Source organism: Brachyhypopomus gauderio, unplaced genomic scaffold (assembly GCF_052324685.1).
Source record: "Brachyhypopomus gauderio isolate BG-103 unplaced genomic scaffold, BGAUD_0.2 sc140, whole genome shotgun sequence".
Classification (NCBI taxonomy): Eukaryota; Metazoa; Chordata; class Actinopteri; order Gymnotiformes; family Hypopomidae; genus Brachyhypopomus; species Brachyhypopomus gauderio.
The window spans coordinates 433873-456382 of NW_027506961.1; the positions used below are offsets into that span (position 1 = coordinate 433873).

The 22510-nt window shown below is 47.2% G+C and overlaps 3 protein-coding genes across 4 annotated transcripts in view; 2 read left to right on the plus strand and 1 right to left on the minus strand.

The window, feature by feature from the left end:
* The first annotated feature begins 1056 nt into the window (after positions 1 to 1056).
* ccni (cyclin I) lies at positions 1057 to 6722 on the plus strand. The gene is made up of 7 exons (XM_076994370.1): positions 1057 to 1286; positions 1691 to 1847; positions 2154 to 2288; positions 3774 to 3848; positions 4009 to 4149; positions 4789 to 5022; positions 5402 to 6722. The coding sequence occupies exons 2-7, from the start codon at positions 1734 to 1736 to the stop codon at positions 5816 to 5818; spliced, it is 1116 nt and encodes a 371-aa protein (XP_076850485.1). The 5' UTR covers positions 1057 to 1286; positions 1691 to 1733; the 3' UTR covers positions 5819 to 6722.
* Positions 6723 to 6830: 108 nt separating this feature from the next.
* Positions 6831 to 12103, plus strand: sowahb (sosondowah ankyrin repeat domain family member B). The gene has a single exon (XM_076994369.1). It carries the CDS (start codon positions 7492 to 7494, stop codon positions 9766 to 9768), a length of 2277 nt encoding a protein of 758 aa, XP_076850484.1. The 5' UTR covers positions 6831 to 7491; the 3' UTR covers positions 9769 to 12103.
* Positions 12104 to 12189: 86 nt separating this feature from the next.
* shroom3 (shroom family member 3) overlaps positions 12190 to 22510 on the minus strand; it is a 39423-nt gene continuing 29102 nt past the window's right edge. For both annotated transcript variants that reach the window (XM_076994367.1, XM_076994366.1), the window contains 6 exons: positions 20960 to 21021; positions 19668 to 20345; positions 19165 to 19569; positions 17830 to 17935; positions 17163 to 17444; positions 12190 to 14040 (listed from right to left, as the gene is read on the minus strand). In XM_076994367.1, coding sequence (XP_076850482.1) covers positions 13681 to 14040; positions 17163 to 17444; positions 17830 to 17935; positions 19165 to 19569; positions 19668 to 20345; positions 20960 to 21021 — 1893 coding nt within the window. In that variant the 3' untranslated portion in view covers positions 12190 to 13680. The remainder of the gene's footprint in view (positions 14041 to 17162; positions 17445 to 17829; positions 17936 to 19164; positions 19570 to 19667; positions 20346 to 20959; positions 21022 to 22510) is intronic.

Consider the following 22510-nt stretch of genomic DNA (forward strand, 5'->3'; position numbering starts at 1 on the left):
CCGTAAAGTACACCTGCGAATATAAATGTATTTAGATAAATAAAAATACCTGAAATGTCAAATCTCCATGTTTGTGTTCAGCTCTCTTGTGTCGCTGCTCCGTTTCCTTTTGTTGATGTCGCCCGTCCACGCCCCCGACACGACGTCACCCTGTCGTGAGCGCGCACGTACGAAACGTACTCCGCTTATTCGGCTCAAACGGCTCACAACTGTTGGAGTTTCTCGCCTGGTTTGGTGGATTCGGCACATTTGTTTAACGTGTATTACATATTTAGCGTTTTGGAAGACGGAAACGCAGGTTTGAAGACGCTCTTTAAACAGACCCGTTGGCAGCACGATGGACCAATCCGGCTCTCGGGTTTGGCTGCGTTCAAATAGTCCGCCCAAAATCCTCGCCTCTCATTGGATGATGATTGTTTCATGAAAGTCGATGGGGAGCTGATTGACATGTATAAACGTAGATATTATTTGTTTGCTGTGGTACGTTGTTACTTGGTACACCCTTTGTCAAGCATTCAACCATACCGTCATTAACAAATGTATTCTTAAGATTTTATAATTGTAGTTTTACACATTTTTACCATCGAATAAAATCGTTATTTTTACACATTGTTTAAACCTGACATTTTTTTTGGTCAAATATTAACATGTATCATGGCCATCCTGATTAGTACCGATAAGTGAAAATGCTTTATTTATTTTCAAGGTGATCAAATGGAAACAGGGTAATATCTGTTATGGTTTGTGTTCGTTATGTGCTCGGTATAAGGGGTTATATTGTTTGTTTTCCTATTACCAATGTCATCTGCCTTGGCCGAAAGTAGTGCCGGAGGACAAGCGCATTACATAATCTTTAAATAATCCGTTCGCCAGAGAAAATAGTTCCCACTTTGCAAACATCAACACAACGTTGAAATTACACACAACCTCAACAAATTCATTTTCAATCGCAATATTTTGAATATATGTTTGAGTCGCAACATCTATTTAGTTAGTAATATATATATTTTAACTAAATAAAGTCCTACACAGACTGCGGAGTAAGAAGGGGGCGGGCCGGTTCCTTTCCTCTTCAATCCCCTCCTCGGAAGTAGACGCGTTTGTCTATATTCCGTTCGTTTTATTTTTTATCAGTTTTTAATCCCCCTAAATTTATCAGAAAATGGAGGCGAAGACGGAAGCGTAAAGATGTGTCCCGATTGCAACCTGCTCTCTTATTTAATCTCAGTTTAATGGACCGGATGATCTCCAAGTCGGACTGCGTTTCCCACAGCCTTGAAGGGGAGGTAAGAACCTCCGACTCCATAGCTGCCAGTTGTGTTATATTTACAATATAATATAAAGACTAATACTAAAGTTAGTCCACGTTTTAGTTACTGTCGTTCTTCCTTTAGTAAGACAGCCCACACGTTCAGGTTATGGCGCTTTCTTGCTGTCAGGTGAACGCAGGAGGGTTTGTAGGGGTTGAACCTGAACAAGGGTTCATCTCCAAAGTGCGAGTTCAAGCAGCAGCAGAAGAAAAATCGTTTCACATTCTCACCTCAACATCAACACGACAGCAAGCAGCGCACTTTTAAAGATGCAAAACCTCGTCCGTCGTTATACGTTGACCTGTAAAAGTTAGAGGTCGTAAATCGCCGTTTTCCAGAAGCTTCGTCCTCCTACTGAGGTTGTCCGCCGTTGTCCGCAGGTTGCTGTATCCAGTGGGGAGGTAGGCTGTTCCGGGGCTCGTCATGAAGTTTGCCGAACCCCTGGACGGCCGGAGGCTGTCTTTTCTCCTGGAGAAGGCCGCTTCTAGGGAAGCCAAGCTGTGGAAGGTCTACGTGCCAAAAAAACCCTCCAGCCAGGTGATGTAGGACGACCCCGCGCCCTCTCATTAGCTGTGGGATCATTTGCGTGCGATCACAGTCCGGGCCTCATTTTGACATTTTAAGTGTGTTAAGGAGTGTAAAATCCTTTTTAAAATGTTATATTGTATTGAAATTAGTTTATTAATGGAATACATTTGATCGAGTTTTACATAATACATTTACATAATACTTTTGTCACAACTCCTACCCTTACCCCACCTCTTTGAACCTGTATCATAATGTACCAGACACCCACACTGAGCTATCTGCGTCCTCTTAACGCGACACCTTTACGACCCTCAGGATGCGGACATCTCCCCCGGCCAGCGTGACGAGGCAGTGCGATGGCTTGCTGACGTCCACCGCCGCCTGCAGCTCTACCCAGAAACCCTCTGCCTGGCCGTCTCCATCCTCGACCGCTTCCTCTCCACCGTTAAGGTATGGCCGGGCCATCCCAACGCCGATGGTGTTTAATGTTTGCTTTTCTCCATTAATACCCCACCATGTTGCTCTGTAAAACTTTAATTTGTACAAAGGCCAAAGGTAGACAGCATACAGTACTACAATATCACTGTAGTACAAGAATCACAACCAAGCAAACAACCTTCCACTGTCCCCTTTAGCCTGATTGTTGGAGCAGAATTGTGTCCAGCCTGTCTATACTGACATCGATATGTTGTTGACAACACAAAGCACTTCTGGATAAGAGTGTCGGCCAAATACCGCACTGGTAAAAGTAAACGCTGTGACCGCTCATTACTGGAAGCTGGTGGGCGAGCCGTGGTGAGGATACAGTCATGAGAGCTCTACACGTTTCCACAGAGCTGCCTGCAACACTCGCCTTTGATGTCATCATCCCTGATGTCATCATTCCTAGACTGATTCACGGGCTTTGCTTTGTCACGTCTGACTTCTGCTGGAAATCACACGTCGCACTTGAGACGGCAGGTGTGATTCGGCATCCTTATGCAGTTTTAGTTCAGAAGTTGAGAGTTCAAAGATTCGTGTAACGTCCACACAGTCGTGGAAGGGTGCCCGTGTACTAGGCCCTCGCTGACCTTGCCTCTGTCACCAAGACGGAAGTGTGCAGTTTGGAGACGAGCTTTCGTTCTCAAATCATTCTCGGGCTGGTTATCCGGTGACGCACTTGTTGGGTGACATTTTCTTTTTTTTACAAATATGTTGCTCCATGCTTCTGTGGAATTTTGATTACATTCTAAGTGTTTATAAATATCAGTAAGATACTTTCAGTTTTCCTTTAAAACAATGTGGCTAATGTCACCTGGCAACGTGTTGTTTTACATTATGTAGTGATGAGTGATAATGACACGGTACATATAAATAATCGGATTCTGTACCGTGATTATCAGAATGTGCAAAAATACTGTTGAGAGATGTAGAGATGTGCAGTTCCAGCGGACGCTCAAGCTGACCACAGTTTGAAGTATTAGGTTCCATTGTGCTTGTGCTCTGTGTACGGGAGTGACGGAGGTTCTCGGTCTTGGGTGGATGGTTCCTCTGCAGCCTGACGGAGGTTCTCGGTCTTGGGTGGATGGGTCTGCCGGTGGAGGTTGAGAAACTGCCATCTGTCCAGATGATGTGACCACAGGCGCATTTGAATAAAAGCCTGAGAGTGTTTCCCCGCAGCTCCCTGTTCACTATTGAGTCTATTGGTCAGCAGAGCAGGAAGTGAATGAAGGAAGTAAGGGTGGGGGGATAAACATGCAAAGATGTGCTCCAGGATCGGTTCCCAGCTGTGCAACATGCATGCAGCCTTGCTTACATGACTGGTTACCAAGTCTTCCACTGCTGAACTGGAGGCCTACATGTTATCCTCCTGTACCACTCGCATACACTCTCTCTCTCTCTCTCTCTCTCTCTCTCTCTCTCTCTCTCTCTCTCTCTCTCTTCCCCCCTCCCCAGGCGCGTCCTAAGTACTTGCGCTGCATTGCCATCACCTGTTTCTTCTTGGCTGCCAAAACCAGTGAGGAGGACGAGGTGAGTTGCTCCCGAGGCCACCTGACCGAGTCACCTGGGGCTAGCAGTATGTGTGTGTGTGTCCACTCCAGCACTGCACAGACCCTTTACACAACACATTAGACCGCACACCCAGGAGAAACACAACGTCAAGCTTTGTTGTGTGTTTGTGTACGTGTAGAGACTCCCCACTCTGAGAGAGCTGATCAACAGCAGCGAGTGTGGCTGTACTTCCTCTGAGGTCTTGAGGATGGAGAGGATTGTTCTGGATAAACTCCGCTGGGACCTGCACACTGCCACGCCACTCGAGTTCCTGCACATCGTGAGTGTCTCTGAACGCACACACACTCACGCAATTACAATTCATCTGAACAGGCAGGCGCGCACACACACACACACACTGTCTCTCACCTCACACAAATGCACACACACACACACACAATTCCTTGCACATTTGTCCACTACTCACACAAATCAGCAAATGAATTAAAATATCCTTTGCCTGTATGTCTAATGTGTAAAACGATACTTATTACATTCACTGATGGTCATTACATAGTAGTACATAAAGTACAGTACATGATGTTAAATTTGGATACAAATTTTAAAATACTATTACCAAAAGGAACACAGAACCTAATTATAAAATAAACTCATGTTGTGGTGACTAAAGCCATGTGAAATGTGTTGGGAAAGCAGTTTCTCGTACTCCCGGGCAGACATGGAAGTGATGTCACAAGGAGGATTGTGTCAAAACAATGAATAGGTCAGGACCACGAAGACTGTGTTTTTTCCTGTGTCCTCACTTGTGATTTATCAGGACAAGCATTGACAATAAAGGTTAGGGTGCACCCTGGTGGTGTAAAGTGGAACTGCAAATCAGAATGAGTAGAAAGTATACATGCCTGTCCTAGCAACATGGTTCCCTATTAAAGTGCTGAGACATATTCTCTCTCTCTAGTTTCATGCAATGGTGTTCAGCTGTAAAGCAGTGCACCTGAGCAGTGGCTTATCTGGTTTGAACCGGTCCCAGCACCTGGCCCTCCTTACCCAGGAGCTGCTGCACTGCATTTCCCACAGTGCACTGCTGCAGGTGCGCGGCTCAATGCTGGCTCTCGCCCTCGTCACACTGCAGCTGGAGAAACTTTGCCCTGATTGGTTCACTCTCATTGTTGACCTGCTGCAAAAAGCTCAGGTAAAACACACACTTGCATCCTTGGGACTGTAAAACCAGTCCTTTATCTCTCTCTCTCTCTCTCTCTCTCTCTCCCTCACACACACACACACACACACCCCAAACCAAACACCTTGATAATTCCCTGATTGTTTACCTTAAGAATACATTTTTTATCTCTAAACATCCTGAAACTCAGCATGTCGTATTTGAAGGCAGCTAGACTGCTGCTCTGACCTTTGGTTTGATGGATCAAAATGGACAGATGGTTAGATCTCCAGCAGTCTGGCAGGCCAGCGAGGACTGTCCGTCTCATTGAGGGAGACGGTGCGTTTTTTGGGACCAGCGTGTTGTCTTGTCATTTTAATGATGGTCTATTTTTTTTATCTGTCTTGCTCAGGTCGACAGCTCGGAGCTGATTTGCTGCAGAGAGCTGGTTGCACGTTGCCTGTCCACACACACGGCGTCCCTGCCTCCCAACACTGTATACATCTGCCTCCCCCCACACCCCTCCCCCCTATGTGACCCCCAGCCAGAACGCTGGCAAAAGCCAGTACTGCCCCCCTGGCATCTCCCCCCGGCCCCGCCCCCCGGCCCCGCCCCCCTGCCGCTGCGGAGGAAGCCGTCTGCCAAACGCAAAGTGGAGCAGATGGACGTGGACGAGTACTTCGACGGCATCAAGCGCCTCTACAACGAGGACGGCTCTCCCTCCCCGGAAGCACCTCTGTGGGGCGGAGACGAGCTGCCTGGGGGCGGGGCCTGTCCACAGGGCGGGTCCCCGCCATGTCCCGCCCTTCAGCCCGTCCCTGTCTCCTAGGGAAAAGAGAAACCGCAGTCATGGCAGCTCCTCCAGCCTTCAGAGCAGAAAAGAGCCCTGTGCGCATATAATTATACTCTTCATTCACACCTGTCTGTTCAGACTAATTACAAAAAGCAAAAAAAAAAAACTATATAAAGTGAAAATCTCTACAAAAAAGTAGAAATACTTTTCCCAGCCCTCTTGTAGTAAAATGTCTACTTTCAGTGTTCACTCATCCCTGTTTGGGTAAAGTTTTTAAAATAACGTTAGATTTGCATGTGCCTGTGTGTGTGGCCCTGTGTGTTCACATCCTCAGAGTGCTGCGATCTTCTATTATCTTTGATTATTATTTTTATTTTCTGTCATGTGACTTTTTTTTTTTCTTTTTCGTTGCTCTTCTGTACAAATCAAATGGCACTCCTGAATGTAAGTGTGGACTAATGTTGTATAATTCCAGGGTTAAAACAAAGAGAGTTTATTAATACTTGTTTTGGATATGATGTGTAATACAAATATTTATGATTTGATTTTCCTCCCCCTTTCATTAATCCTTTCTTTCTCATTCTCTCCATCTCGCTTTCTCTGGACTGATTGATCTTTCTTCACTCCATGGTCTGACTGTTGTTTCATTAGGTGTGTGTGTGTTTAATGGTGCTGACCTCCCTATCACTTCTACTAAGACAGCATTAATATGGCATTATTACAGTACACACCATCTCCTCACACATATCTGCACAGATGTGAGGGTGCAGTAATGAGTGGATCTTGGAGCCCTAATGGTACAGAGCTCCGGTCCCAGTGTCCCCTACCTCCGCGGCTGCTCTTCCCCGCTTCTCTGCTCTCCTCTGGAGGCCCGAGGACTGTCAGTTCTGCTGCAACATGAATGGAAAGATTCAAATAAACAGAAACCTGTACTACGCCACACCGACTACGGTCCTTCGTTCTGTGTGTGAGGAGAGGGGGGCGGAGTGGGGGGCGCGGGGGCGAACCAAGAATGAATCCACATTCCTAGAGGAATCTAAAGGAGGAAATCTTATCCAGACTTCTAAATCCATTTGCACCGCTCCAGTAATGATCTTATAAACACACGTCACTGTGAGAGCCAGCTGTAGCTGTCTTCTGCTAGCTTTCCATCCATCGTGCCTTTCTTAAGAGCAGTGATAAGAGACAGCAAAACAAACAACTCCAACTGCACGTATGTTTAGTCTGTGGGAAAGTTTAGCAAAACGGTTTAGCAGGAACATCTCTCAAGGACTCCTAATGATATCAGGACCATTATGCTCTTTAGCCTTTTTTAATGAGTTGAGGAGATAACATCAAGTTAATTGTGGGGTAAAACATATTGCTTTAAACAAACAAACGCGTCAGGCCTAAATCGAATCGTTTTTTTCGAGCCCACTCTATAATTTATCTCCTTTCCTATGTCTTGCTTCGGCGCCCTCAAACTGAATGTAACCGAATGTCAATTACATTTTCAAGAAGGTAACTTTTTAGAAGCATATTTATCTCTAAAACGGAATGGTAGGCAGACTGCAGAGCGTCGTGTCCAGCACGGCCATATCCCAGGTAGGCAGGTGGAGTTAAACGCGCCTGGGCGGAGTTCACGTGTGTGAAGGCGAAACTTCTGACAGCTTATCCTGAACTTTGACGCTGCAGAAACTCGAGAAGACGCCCGAACGGACGGACGAAGCATGGCCACCGACTTCACCCAAGAAGCAGTGTTCAGCTTTCTAGTCGGCAACGGAGGAGTCGTGCGGAACGCGAGTTTGCTGGCGCACTTTAACGGGTTTCTGCGCGACCACGAGAACCAGGCGAGGAACCGCGAGCTGTTCAAAACCTTCGTGAACACCCTGGCCACGGTGAAGCAGGACGGCGGCGTTTGCTACGTTGCGCTGAAGAAAAAATATCGGCCACATCTCCTATACTTCCCCGCCAGCAAAATCTCCTCAGACGGTCGCTCTGACAAGACACGCGAAGCTGGGAAGCACAAAGTGAGGGAGGGCGCAGCTACACCCGCGGGGGGTGGAGGACGGGACCCAGGTGAGCCGCACCGCCAGGCGAGCCACCTGAAACCCACACAGGCTCCAGCGGTCGGCAGTCTGAACCACACCGAGCACGTTTTACCCGTTGCTGGGATTGTAAACAACAACAATAATAACAACGACGTCCAAACGGTTCTTTCTGAGAAGCCTATCCAAGCTTTGGTTAATGTAGAGCCTGCCCAAGGTTCGCCCCCGCACGCGTGGGAACCGACGGTGTCGGTGTCTCCCGGTACCGGCGGCGAGACCGGTGGCGACGCTTGTACTTTGAGAGCAGGCGCGTTTATTACGGACTCGAAGCGCTCTAGCGGGAGCGGCCAGAGCTCGGAGCAGTTGGGGGAGTTGAAAGGACTTGCGGAAACGGCAGGTCCCAAACACAATGGTGTTTACAACGCCGAGCTCGGACAATCACGAGAAGCAGACGGCTGCAGCCGGACATCTTGTGCTCTGGATTACCCTTACCACGAGGTGGTGTTGACCTGTCCACCCAGTGACACGGTACACGCACTTAATGACCGTTATCATGAGGAGCCATGGCCGTTTGCCATCCCTCTGGGACGGTCTCAGAGTTATGCCTCCAGTCCGTGTTTAGCTGACCTGCCTGTTGCCTCCTCCTGTTCCCGCCCTTATTACCAGAGCGGTCTGAGCCAGAGCAACGACAGCCTGCTCAGGCCGATCCCAGGTGTTTACGTCCAGGAGTCGGATGAATATGGACCCGGGGCGGGTCTACCTGGTGCTGCTCCCCAGAGACGCAGTATGCCCCTGGAGTCCCTCCGCCCCACCGCAACAGCTGATCCCCGGGGATTTGGCCTGCACCGGGGTCTCTCGTCCAGCCAGAGCAGCCTCACCCTGTTCCCCTCTGAATGGCCCCGGCAGCTCGCTCGGGATGACTGGTCCAGCGAAGACGCGCTGGACGTCATCATGGCGGAGGAGTTGGAGCAGGGCCTGCCCACTGACCATCGCCTGCGCGAGGCCGACCTGCTGGCCCAGCTGCACTGTCCAGAGCGGCGCGTGGCGCCCTGGCACTGCTCCACCGGGGACCTCATGGATCAGGAGACACAGACGCCCCCCGCCGGCCACACACCCCCACCCGGCCCGATCGCCCGCCGGCTTTCCCAGCGCCTTCGGAACCGCATGTGCCGGAGCCTGGGGGCGGACCTGGACCAGGCGGCCCGGGAGGACGCAGACTCGGCCCGCCTCAGGCGTCTGCGTCGCATTTCCTCGTTCCTCAGCGACCGGCCCGGCTCCGCCTTGTCCGTTCGCACCCAGAGCACCCTCGATGGCCTCTCCTCCGCCGGTTCCACCCGCAGTCTGACGCACGACTCAGCCTCCCTCGGCCCCCGGCACCCTCAGGTGCCGCTGGAGCCCCGCGAACATGAGTGGTTCGCCAAGGCGGCCGCGGGCACCTGGGCCGACGTCTACTCGCTCTTCCGTGACGACCCGACCCTGCTGGCCAAGCGGGACTTCGTGTCGGGCTACACCGTCCTGCACTGGATCGCCAAGAACGGGGACCACCGCGTCCTCAACACACTCTGGTACGGCGTGAGCAAGGCGGGCCTGCGGTTGGACGTGGACGCCAGGAGCACCTGCGGGTACACGCCCCTCCACCTGGCCGCCCTCCACGGCCACAGGAAAATGCTACGCCTGCTGGTGCAGAAGTTTAGGGCCGACGTGTCGCTCAGGGACAACAGTGGCAAGAAGCCGTGGCAGTACCTTGAGAAAAACAGGGACTGGGAGCTGCTCGAGCTGCTCGGTGCCCCCCAGAGGGCATCGAAGGGTAGCGCGGGGGCGCGCTGGACTGCGGAGAAGCCCCCCGTCTTGGCCGCCGCCCCGTCTGCCGCAACGGTGAAGAGACACACGTCGTTCGCTGCGTTGTTCAAACACAAGCCTCAGCTCAGAGTCTCGAACACGACCGAGACCTTCTTGTGAGAACTTCTGGGAGACCGATGCTCCTGTTTCAGTACAGTGGATGGAGAGTTTCAAAACGGAGATAGAGAATTTCAGAGTTTCAGAACTACCTGTTCAACTGAATCAGTTCTGGCAGCAAGACTGGTGCTTCTTAAGGTGCCACATGTGTATCATGGAGTTAACTCACAGAAAACACTTATGTCACTAACGGAAATGAACACTAATGGTTCAATATTCATTAAACCACTTTGGGTGCTTTAAGACTCAGCTTTCCCTCAGCTTTTTTATATCTCTTCTGAGCTCAGTTGTTTAGCCAAACGTCTTTCCACGGAAGGGTACGAGAGTACAAGAATGCACACAAGTTATGCGTGTGCGTGTGTTTGCTTTGCTCATCTGCGTGTTCAAGCTGCTTTTGAGTTCCGCTGGTCACATGACTGTTATACACAGCCTCTTTATCCTTGCTTATTCAGTCCTGGGTTTTCTCCCTCTAATAACATGGGCTCTCCTCTCCTGAAGGGCTCTTCTGACTAGATGTCCACGGTTCTTTTATCTCCCTGTTTTTGACGTGAGCAGGGATAGGAATGGACCTGTTGCCCTGTTCCCTCTAATCTATGGGTAAACAAACGGTCCGTGTTTTGCCAGAACTTTAAACGGGAATCTGTCCTCGTTTTCTACCCACTCTTCACATCTCATGTTCTGCTGACTGGCGGCCATTATGAAGTGTGCTATATTTGACTGTAAATAAGACTGTAAAGCAGGTATGCGTCCAGTAATATAATCGGTATGTGTAGGTTTTCATATACAAGTGCTTCAATGTGGTCATCAGGGATGAAACTTTCAGCTGTTTCAGCTTGAGGGTTTAATAATTAAGCTTGCATTGATCTTGCAGTAAATCCAAAAAGCCAGAGTTGGCAAACTGTGATTCTGCTGGTAGAGAGCATTCCGGAACCATGGTTGCCTAGGTAATACCATAGGAACCTGGACTCATACGGTGTGCTTATTGCTGTACAGGTGATGCTGTGGACAACAGGATCGCAAAAAGAATGTTATTGAGTCTGGCCCTCTTGCTGTTTCTCACACACACACACACACGTGCAGCACCAGTGCCGTGTGTAGGCGTAGTAAAGAAAGGACTGTTTGTTGCCACTCTGTGGGACTTTAGAGAGCATCTGAGGCCAAACGCCTCCATTATGCGTTGTCACTTAAGAAAAAATCCAGCGAGTCTCAGCAGTGAGCTGACTGGACACTGGCGTGTTCTGTACACTTTAAATGAAGCGTCTCCTACAAATAGAGCTTCACCTTCCCAATCAGCCCGTGCCTTCCCCTACAATCTCCTCTCCTGGACTTGTTTAACCAGGAAAACAAATGCCACGGGATGCATGAACTGTTTGCAGACGTGCCCCGGCATGTCACGGGTGTGTGTGTCGCTGTAACCTGTGGTTAGTTCGCTGCTGTGATGCAGCCAGTTGTGCTGCATGTTTTAAAATATACCCTACAACTCCACTACAGGAGAATCCCACAGAACGATCACCTTTGACCCTTCACCCCCTGCGCGGTTCTTTCTCACATACTGTGACTGTTCAGGATGTGTGTTTTTAATCCCGTTACCCAGACAACTGTTTAGGATGTATTTTAATCCAGTTGACCAAACGACGTAAGCCAGCGACGTAGCCCCATATATGTCAGGCAGGTCAGTCTCGTGTTTAAGACCACATGTAAGAAATTAAATGCAAAAACTGATCCTGGATCATCACCACTAAATTCATGATGGCTGTTATCATACTGTCAACTCAATAAATATGTTGTTTCACACACCTAAGAACATGCCTGGATATGCTTTTGTTCATTCAGTGTTCCTGTGTAATTTAAGATGACCATTATGGATATTATTTTACAGTCATTCCGACATATCAACAGTCAGCATCTTTTGGTCAACTTCGTGTTGCAGGGTCCCGTGGTAACAGTTTTTGCATTTTTGTTCACATTCTTGTTAAAGTTTTTGGACCGTAACTCAAATCATTTTGGTAATAATGAGTTTCTCTTGGTTTGAGCCCAGACAAAATTACGTGTTGCATTAATTCTCAGACTCAAGTGAAGCATTACTTTTACTTCATTTCTGAGACATTTTTGAAGCAATTTATTTCTGTTTGAAAGCAGGACTGAGGTTTATTAAAGAAGGTGTTGGTGTCTGGAGTGGTGTGGTGTGTTTGCATTCATATGAGAGAAGGGGGAATACATAATGCTGAAGATAAGTACTTATATTGTTACATCAGATCCAAGCTTAATCAAATTAGGCTTAACTAATCTAGTTTAGGATGTTAGGTGTATCTGGACAGGGTGAGCTGGAGTAGTAACTAAACACTGCAGGGCGGTGGATCTCCGGGAGCACGGCTGCATCGTTTGCTGTGTTTTTATGTCAGAAGCGAACACCGCAGACGAATCTGTTTTTAAAAAATAGATTTATTTTTGTAGAATGTGTCTGTGTTTCCTTTCTCCTCTTCCTTTCTCAACAACAGCGTAAGCCAAGATCCAATGGTATGATTTGCCAAAAATAACAAAACGACACTTCAGTGATCCAGCCCAAATTGGGTGTGAAGTTCTCCGTCTAACAAACGCAGTGAAAGTAATGTGTTGATGGCTGGTGTATGACCACACAAAGGTGTACGGACCTGATGTACAGAACTAGATGGGTTATGGAGGATTCTGGAAATGTGCTCTTAAAACAAATGACAACAAATGAAAAATAATAAACACTGGCTAACTGGTTTTGGAAGCTATGGGCTTATTTAAGAAAATACAGCAGTGTTTATAATATCAGGTCATATAGCGTATATTTGAACAGAATACAAGCATTGTAATTGTGGGGCACATAACCAAATATGCAATAAAATACCACTTCATCTCTAATAAGCATCTTTTAATGGTTCAGATACAGGAGCACCTTTTTTTCTTTTAAAGCCAACTGTGACTGGAAAATGAATATATTCTTCCTGAAAGCTTCATGTATGGGCCTTATACTGTTTTATAAAATATAGAATGTCTTTATTTGTCTACACTTTAATAATCTGGGGAGGCTGTGGGTCAGAGTATGTACATGTCCACTTTACACACATTTTCATATTATTCATAAATAATTGCAACCTTCGAGCAGTTTGATTTTAAAGTTAATTTGAGGATAGTTGACTTTCATTTAAAGCACAGACTTTGTGTACTTATTTGGGTCTGTGTAAGTAACTCTGTACTTCTTGTTTGTGTGTGTGTGTGTGTGTGTGTGTGTGTGTGCGTGTGAGAGAGAGAGAGACTACAGCATTGTGAAAAACAGGCAGTTCTTTCTCAAAGTGATGAACCTGTTATGCGTGTGTCGGGACCCTGTCAGGAAGTGATTGCACACAGTATTACCACAGCAACTACAGTCACATGCTCAGCAGAGGCCCACTCTCATCAGAGCACGTGTCCCACAGTCCCGGAGTCCTGCCACATGGCGTCAGGACGTTTTACGTCACTGGGCTGCGTGTGGTTCGGCTGGCCACTTCTGCTTCATGGCGGTTTGGTAGGCAGTGTTGGGGTTTGGGTGCTGTGCTGAGGTCAACCTTCACCGGGGGCCACGGGTCTCACGGCCCGCCCCCGGAAAAGATGGCCGCCGCGGGACACTTCCTGAGGGCCACAGACTACTGAGGCGGCACCATCTTCACCATCTTCATCTTCACCATCTTCTGATGTGAACACCTTCAGATAAGGCACGTTACCATATGGGTACTGTCACGGGAGAAGAAAAGATTTGAGTCTCTCTCATTTTCCTCCTTTAATCTACTTTATTGCCCTTCTTTCACTCCTCCTCCCATCCTCCTCTCTCTCTCTCTCTCCATCTTCTCTTCGTCCATCCCTTCAAGTGCTCCTGTTCTTCTCAGCAGCCTTCCGAACCAAAACGTGAAATCACAGCGCCGTCACAGTGGTGGGCCGTGACGCCTGGGCGGGGACGTCGGGGCCCCGTGCCGCATCGGCGGAGGAAGAGGCGGGGTCCGGGCCGGGTGGGCGGAGCTCCGGGGGCACGCTCTCCCTCAGCCTGCGCAGCTGCTCCTCCCCCTGGCGGATAAGCTCGTCGAGGTGGCGCTGGCGGATGAGGAGGGCGGGCCTGGCGCGGACGTAGCGCTGGTGGTCCCGCAGCTGCGCCGGGCTCAGGTAGCCGGCCAGGAAGTCCAGCACCACGCGCTGGCGCCGGTCCAGGTTCTCCTTCAGCTCGCGCGCGTCCTCCTGCTGGCTGCACACCTGCTGCCACTTCTGCTGCAGAGACGCCTGTAGCGCAACACACACACACACACACACACCAGCTCAATAACGTCAACACAAAAACGGAACTGGTGTGCCCCCTAGTGGCCACTACACGTACAAGCACCGCTCAGGTCAAGATTCTATGGGTGACTCAAGCTAATATGTAATTTGAAATATTACTAGTCATTCATTGTTGATATCGTGTGGATAATGACAGTGTTGGCAGTGTCTTGGGAGACTCAAAAGAGTAAGAGTACAACCCAAGTCAATTTTCTTTACAAAGGGAATGAGCAATTATCAGTGTTTTCATAGTAAGTTGCTAATGCATGAATCAGTTTACAAAATAAAAGACCACAAGGCAATAATTTGTAATGAATGGGTGAGGTGGGGTGGGGCTACTAATGGTAGCCAATCAGCATCAGGAAAAACACGTCAATACACTGACTGATATTTGAAATAGGAAGTCTCTGACACTTCCTGTCAGATTCGCTGTCATAAGCGCAGCAAACAGGTGACACCTAATGACATATAGTAGGCGAAGCATAGTGCTGCAACGGAACAGCTGATTGGCTGATCATACTGAGGGGGTGGGGCTGGAAGGTTGGGGCATGGGGAATGACAAGTTTTTACTACTTAAGAAGCTCATTTAATGACTTCATTTGCTGTTATAAAGCAGACATGACCCTATACAGACAGGACCCTATACAGACAGGACTTTACACCAGGGGTGTCCAAACTTTTTGCAATGAGGGCCAGATTTGATAAAGTGAAACTGTGTGGGTGCTGACAATTATTTATTATACAGGCTGCATATTACAGATTTTATGGCATAAGCTGCGGGCCGGTGGAAGTTTGAACGCAGACTGCATTTGGCCTGCAGGCTGGATTTTGGACATGCCTGCTCTACATAGACAGGAACCACAGACAGGATTATGCACAGACATGACCCTGCACAGACAGGAGCATACACAGACAGGACGGTAAACTCTTCAGTGCTGTTACAAAGCAGACAGGACCCTACACAGAACTGTTATAAGCTGATAAGATGCTGCCTTGTGTTGTGTCACTCGGCCGCTATGAAGCACATAACACAGCACATTGTGAACCACGGACGTAATTTTGGGGGGGGACGGGGGGGACATGTCCCCCCCACTTTTTCAAAAGCCGACTTTGGTCCCCCCCAGTTTTTACGGTTAAAACCAAATATTTAAATAGCGACGAATCTATGTCCCCCCCACTTTTGAAATCAAAATTACGTCCATGTTGTGAACCATGTTGTGGGCATCAAAATATCACAAAGTAGTTAAAGACTACTTAAAGGCTGCCTAAGAAATAGCGTGTTTTAGACAAGACATCCTTCAAGACTCATGTATGCATGTATGTAGTGTTGTCACGATACTAAGAATTACAACTTCGATACGATACTTTAAAAAGTATTGAAATTCGATACGATTTTTGATACCAAAGTCAGATACTGTGCTCATTTCCGTTTTAAAGGCTTTTTATTTGTTTTTTATAAACAAACAAATGAATATTGTATTTTGTTTCACAAATGTCAAATAAATAAAAGGTGTAGTCCCTACCACATTAAAACAGAAAAATAAATAATTGCACATTAATATAAATTAACATAAATAATAGTAGTGCACTCTGGAATTCACATTTAGAAGTTAAAAAAGGCTAGTGCAAAAAGTGTATTTTAAGTATACTTTAAACAACTTTAACTCTTTAAGTAACAAACTTCAGTATTAGAGTTCAGTATTCATAGATGATTGATCCATTGTAGTACGATCACTCTATTTTTCTCCCTGTGTGCTGTCGCACTTACGGCTCTTAAACCAAGAATATGACATTTGCTAGGATACCATAATCGGAAATGGGAATAATCACCAACCTCTTGGAATGTTTTGTACAAATATGCGTGCCTTCAGGTGTTTGGCCAGATTCGTTGTGTTAAGCTAGGTTTAAACTTTCGCAAGTGACCGTAGCGCGCGAGTCCGCACACCTTGTCCGCGTGCTTGAAAATGCTTGAAACAAATATGTGTCTGACTGAACCGTTCTCTTGTGTTACGTTAACAAATACAAGCCTCTTGTAATTCCAGGACGAAACATGAGAGAACGTGACGACGTTAAAATTGGGCGTTTTGAAAATAAACAACCATTAAATAATGTGATAAAAAAGCGAATTATTTCGAGTATATGTATAAATATTTAACTAAAGTTTAACGTGCTGGGAAATATTGAAATGGACCTTGAAAGTGACGTACAAGTGCTTTAATTCCACCTTGTTGGTGTATGAACCCTACAAACATGACTGTTCATTGCGCTGCGGCGCGCGCTAAGTTACAAAATTCTAGAGGTGTACGACCTCGCGAATTGACAGCGCGCGAGGCTACCGCGATTACATCATTTTCGCTGCGCGGACCCTCGCGCTGCTCGCGGCGCGTCAAGTATAAACCAGGCTTTAGCGCCCTTCGTTGAATTGTTCCGAAAGCACCGCCTGCAAACTGGCTTGTTCATGTCCTTCAGTTTTCCATCTGTATCTGCTTCGAATACAAAGTATTTCCACACAGCACTTCTGCTGCTTTCCTTGTTTAATTAAGACGAGCTGCGAACACACTGCGTTTGTTTTAGCTGCCATTTCAGCATTACCAACTGTTCTGTGCATTACGGCACCTTGGGTGGGTCAAACGAAAGCGCATTTTATGTAAAAAGAATCGATTGGCTCCTTTGGTTGGTACAGCTTTAAAGCACCGTTTGCAGACCGGTTTTGATGTGTCCACGGGGTTGCCATGACTGTCTGAAATGTATGCAAATAATTCCATATTTCACTTAGTGCGTGTAGTTTTTCAACAAGCTGAGGACAGTCCGCAATATTGCTTGTATTATCAGCCATCGTACACGTTTCTTCTTATTCTGCAGAGAGGAGGCAAGCGCTGCACTGCTGTACGCGCACACTGCCCCCGTGTGGCACTCTTTGGAAATACTGCTCTTAAAAAAAAAAAAAAAAAACGCACTTAGTCCTATAGCACCGATACTAAGCAAACGGGGTATAGTACCGTTTTTAGTGACGAAGTATCGCGATACTACTCTAGTATCGGTATACCGTGCAACACTACATGTATGTGTGTATCATGAACCCTCACCCTCTCCCCGGCGCTGTCCTGGTCCGGCCCGTCGGTCAAGGCGCTGAGGGCGTTCTCCACACGGCTGCGACGGCCGCTCAGGGACAGCAGCAGGTTGACGATCTTCTCCTGGTCCCCGACAAACATGCGGTACTTGTCACACTCGTTGGGCCTGCAGTACTGCTGGACCAGAGCCTCCGTGTCGCTGCCCAGTGTCCCGTAGAGCCGCTCCTGCTCCGCCAGGTCCGCTCGCTCTGCCCGCAGGGCCGCCACGCTCTCCGCCAGTGCCTGCAGCAGCTCCCCCTGCAGGAGCGGAGGAGGTACTACACTCAGCCCAGCCCCATTGTACTCCTTGGTATTTTGCTCGTGAATTTTTACTACAATTAAGGTTTTACTAAGGTGCGGTTTTAATGATAAGAAATGGTATATATTTGCATTCTTTCCAAAGTGAAAAAAATTATGTACCGTATTATATTATTTTTTATGTTTTCATGTAGTTTTCATGTTATTATGAGAATGAAGGCCTGCACATTTGATAACTTTGCTGTATAATCTTTCATTTTGTCTACTGAATGTCACACCCACAGTGTTGGATTTACACCTCCCTCAAGGGCCTAACTGTGCTGCGTAATTCTGTATCATTCCATGACTGGGGTATACGAATCTGGTGGGTGGATTTGAATCAGACCTTCTTGTGGTTGAGATCAGACTCCTCCTCATCCAGATCAGTTTCTTTCCTTTCCTGGACAGATTCCTCATGAGAATTGGATGCCACACCCGAAACATCGGAAGCCCTGTATGAGGTAGAACACACACACACACACACACACACACACACACACACACACACACACACACACACACACACACAAACACACAGGAAAAAATATAAATGAAGCAATGGATAAAGAACAATGCCTTTATGTACACTCTCTGTCTCTCTCTTACACACACACACACACACACACACACACGTAAAAGTACACACACACACAACAAATCTACTCCTGCAGCTGCAGCTATGAAGTAGCCCTTGTCCCTCTATCTTGACTAACACACACACACACACACACACACACACACACACACACACATATAATAATGAGGTCAGTTATGACGTACCGGGTATTTACAGAGGGAATGTTTAGCACACGTGGCTCTTCCCATTACACACAGTTAAACTGACTCCACCATATGAAACACAGGGGACAGTCCGTGTGATCATTATATACCATAAACCTTTTTTTTACCAAAAAGTATTTGAAATGCTTTAATGGAATCTGGGAAAAGTCTAAAAAACATGATTGAAAGAAACAGATCTAAATTATATTTATCATTCATTGCAGATTTATTTAAAGTCACTTTACGAATGTATGTACTTAATTGTTACTCAACATTACCAATGAAATTGTTTGTGACTGACCACTAGGTGACAGTGTTTCCATATTCCACATCGGCTGCCAATTGAACAGTTCATAGACAATCTGGTACAGACGTTCCCAAGTACGTAAATAATCGCATTATATATATACAGAAACGTCTACCATCGTCTACCAACGCCAATGATGCTGGCGTACATCTTTAACTTGATCAAATTAAGGCTAATTCATTAATAATTGATTCCTACCACACAAACTTTGACCTTAATGTAACACATTACACTTCACCGGAGTTTTCTAAAACCGGAAAATACAGCAGCAAGTTCTGGGAGTAATCCAAAAAAATTGTCCTTCTGATAAATATATCTGTGGTACCAGTTTCCCTGGTGGTTTCTTGCTTTTGTTGATGATAACGCACAGCCAAAGCATTAATCTGAAGGCTAATACCATAAACAAAGGGCTGCGGTATTTATTGTCCCTGTGGGTTAAAACTCACCCACATCAATCAGTCACATATGCCCTTATAGAGTCTCTCTCCCTCTTTCACTCCCTTTCTCTTTTTGTATTTATCCCTCCCTCTCTGGAATCCCATAATACCCCTATAAGAGGCATCTTGACCACCTGTTTCCTCTGCTGGTTTTTACCTGTTGCCGGGACAGCCGGGGCTGTGGCTCTGGTGCTGGGAGGGGAAAAGATCCTCCATCAGGTCCAGTGTGCTGGTGCTCGCCCAGGTCTCCACAAGAGGAGCCAGAGCTTCATCCCTGTGGACCAGCTCACGGGCCAGCGCCTCCACCTGCACCTCCACTGCCGAGCGCCTTCTCCTGGCCAGCAGGGCCGAATCGAGGCCCAGGCTTTCTGGGGCCTCCTCCTCCTCCTCCTCTTCCTCCTCTGTGGAGCTGACCTCAGGGCACTGCGGAGGACTCTTGCAATTAGAGGTAATGCCGGCTCTGACAGGAGTTGAGTTAGGGTCAGAGGTCACTGACAGGGATGACAGGAAGTGTTCGTCATTATCTTGTTGCGAAGTCACGACAGGCCGATGGACGGAGACACTGGAATGGAGACACGTAATGACGGTGTTATTTGCTGGATTTTTACAGTTTTACACATGTGTGTGTGAGTGTGTGCGTGTCTGTGTGTGTGTGTATACCTGTTTATGCTTTGTGGTTCCTGAGCTGTAAGGTCTTGTGTCTCTTGCTTTGTATGGGGTGGGTTTGGCAGAGGAGAAAGGAGGAGGTCCTCTGTGATTTCAGTCTCTCTGATTGGCAGTGGGGGTAGTAAGGTAGAAGGTGTGGCTAAAAATACCTCATCATCTTCCTGTGACATAGATGGTGATGGAGAACACTGGATATTGGACTCTGAGATTCGTAGAGAGGGGAGAGACTTAGGAGAGGAGGGGCTCTTGGGATCAGTTGGAGGTCCACATTGGACCGGCCGAGGCTGACAGGGCACAGGTGCATGCGACCCTGCGGCTTTGTCCTCTGGGTCTGAACCTGAAAGGTCCGAGGTTTTCTGCTCGCCCCTGGAATCGTTGGCGTTAACGGACACCTCCGGCCCCCCGAACGAGCTCTTGGGGCTCTCGCGGATGACGCCCGGAAACGTGATGGCGTCCAGGTTGGGCTGACACGCCGTCTCGGCCTGGGCACCCGGGGGCGAGAAGGGGCAGGGCAGTCCCACGGAGGCGGCCAAGCCCGAGGCGCTGTGCGCCCGAGGACGGTCCGAGAGCCGATGCCTCTCGCGACGGACGGCGGGGGCGCTGGGGCGGCTCGGACCCTCGTCCTGCAGTCGGCCCCTCTCCCTACGGACTGGCACCACGTCACCCAGAGCTCTGTTTCGCACGCATACGTGGACAGAAAAGCACACGCGCGGGATGTTATCTCACGTGTCTAAAGCCGAAACAGGCCGCATGCTTCCCCCTGCTCGCCATGCTTCTCGATCATTTTCGTGAAGTGATAATTCACTGTATCATGGCAACTGAGAGTTCTCTTGCATGACAACACACACTCCAAAATAGCAACAGTGGAACTTTCGACTGATGGAGGCATTGACCAATTAAGGCATAGGGAAGATCAGCATTGCCATAAAAGTCACTGCTTTCCAAACAGCTTTCATTTGCCATCAACATGCTTGCGTTTTAAAGGACAGATCTAAGGCATCAACCTTTAGACCTTCTATTAATTCCTGCTTTTCTGGTCATAAACATTCACTGCCCTGGTTTAGACTGTGTATTAAAAAACTGGAAAATTCTGACAGTAATTGTTGAATATGAATGGCATCTGTAGCAGTAAAGGTGAACATCAGAAGTCTACAACATCTACATGTTCACATCTACAATACCTGATTCAGTGTCAGGGAATTAGAATCAAATGCATTATAATAGGTCTGAATTTAAAGGTGTAAGTGTGTGGGACTCCAGGAGAAGGGTTAGATGTGTTTACACACCTGTTGTCAGGTGGCACTTTAGAGATGACCCCTAACAGCATGAGATCTCTGGCCATGAAGTCCTAGAGGTAAAAAAAGGAGGAGATATTATTGTAGAGAAGGAACATCGGCAGGGAAATGTGTAAATACAGGAAATAACCCATTATTCTTTAATTACATCAAGACAGATGCATTCTGGGTATAAATGTCCTGTTTTGTAGGGCATATCACATTAACGTTTATGCTTAAAAGCATGCTATGATTTCTAACCAAGTAACTACTGTTAATGAAAAATGCTGGAAATACCCAAAAAGGTCAGCTATTACTAGGAAGCAGTTTTGCTGCGTTTGTTTTCTGAAGTATGTTTTCTGTTATGCTAAATAGTCTCACGGTCCATTTAACCGTGTTGATGTGTTCCAAGCCTCATGTTGACACTGTTCATGCACTGGAAACCAAAGCCTCTGATAAAGAGATACTGGTTGGGATTTCAGCTATAATATGTCTTGTACAATGAAAATATTTTGTGAGACTCCACGGTCATTCATAAAGGCACACAGTGTGGAAACTGAAGGCCTCTGGATTTAGCTACACTTCACTATCCTTGTCTGTCAGTAATTATTATTTGTGTCAATTTATTTATAATTGTAACCAAAGATTTTTGACTGTACAAACCATATTTTATGAAAATCCCAAAGTTGCAGTGATTTAATACAGCCATGTTCTGTTTGTAGAATATTCAGGACCTCAAATCCAAATCTTTTGGATTTTGCAGTCACCAGTTGCTAATTTATGTCATATAACACAGACATTCAAATCATATGTCTCAAGGTCTTGGCCCTACACTTCCTTTATGAGTCAGGCATGACAATACATTGGCCAGTCAAATACATTAACTGTTCAGTGACCAGTAAATGGATGTGAGGGGCAGAGTTAAAGGCATTTAATAAAAAAAAAACATGTTTGAAGTGCTTTTAAGAAAAATTTCTGAAAAATCTAGAGCCTACTGATGACTTCTGTACATTATCGTCTTTTGAAGTTTGTTTGGGCAATGCAGATAGACCCGCTGATACAACTGGCGTCTGACATGCCATCTGCATATAATCCTTCCTCGCTCCTTGAAACACCCCGATGTTTGTGTGTAGGATAATCGCTCTGAGAGATAAATGTCCACTCCTTAACTATCCCAAACGCTTCCTGGCTGGTGCTGTGGCGGTTTGTCCGTTATCTTCCCCGACTCCTCCCCGTGGTCACGGAGGGAGCACCATTATCTCCTGCACATCGTCCAGTACCCTGCCTGCCGCCGGGCTCTGTGGCACCAAACAGGAAGTGAAGAGCACTGACCATTTCCTAGATGGGGGACTGAGTGTTTATCTGTGCTTTGTTGTCCTGAGCTGCAGAAAAAAGAGAGAAGAGAGGAGCCCTTCCCTCCATCTTCCCACTGGAGCCAGAGCTCCCAGCGCTACAGTGACTATGTTCTTAGTGTGTTTGCCCATCCTCCATTGATCTGGTCTCAGTAGATCATTTAGGAAGAATGGCTGACACGCTTATGTAAATAAGCTCAGATTTAAGCTT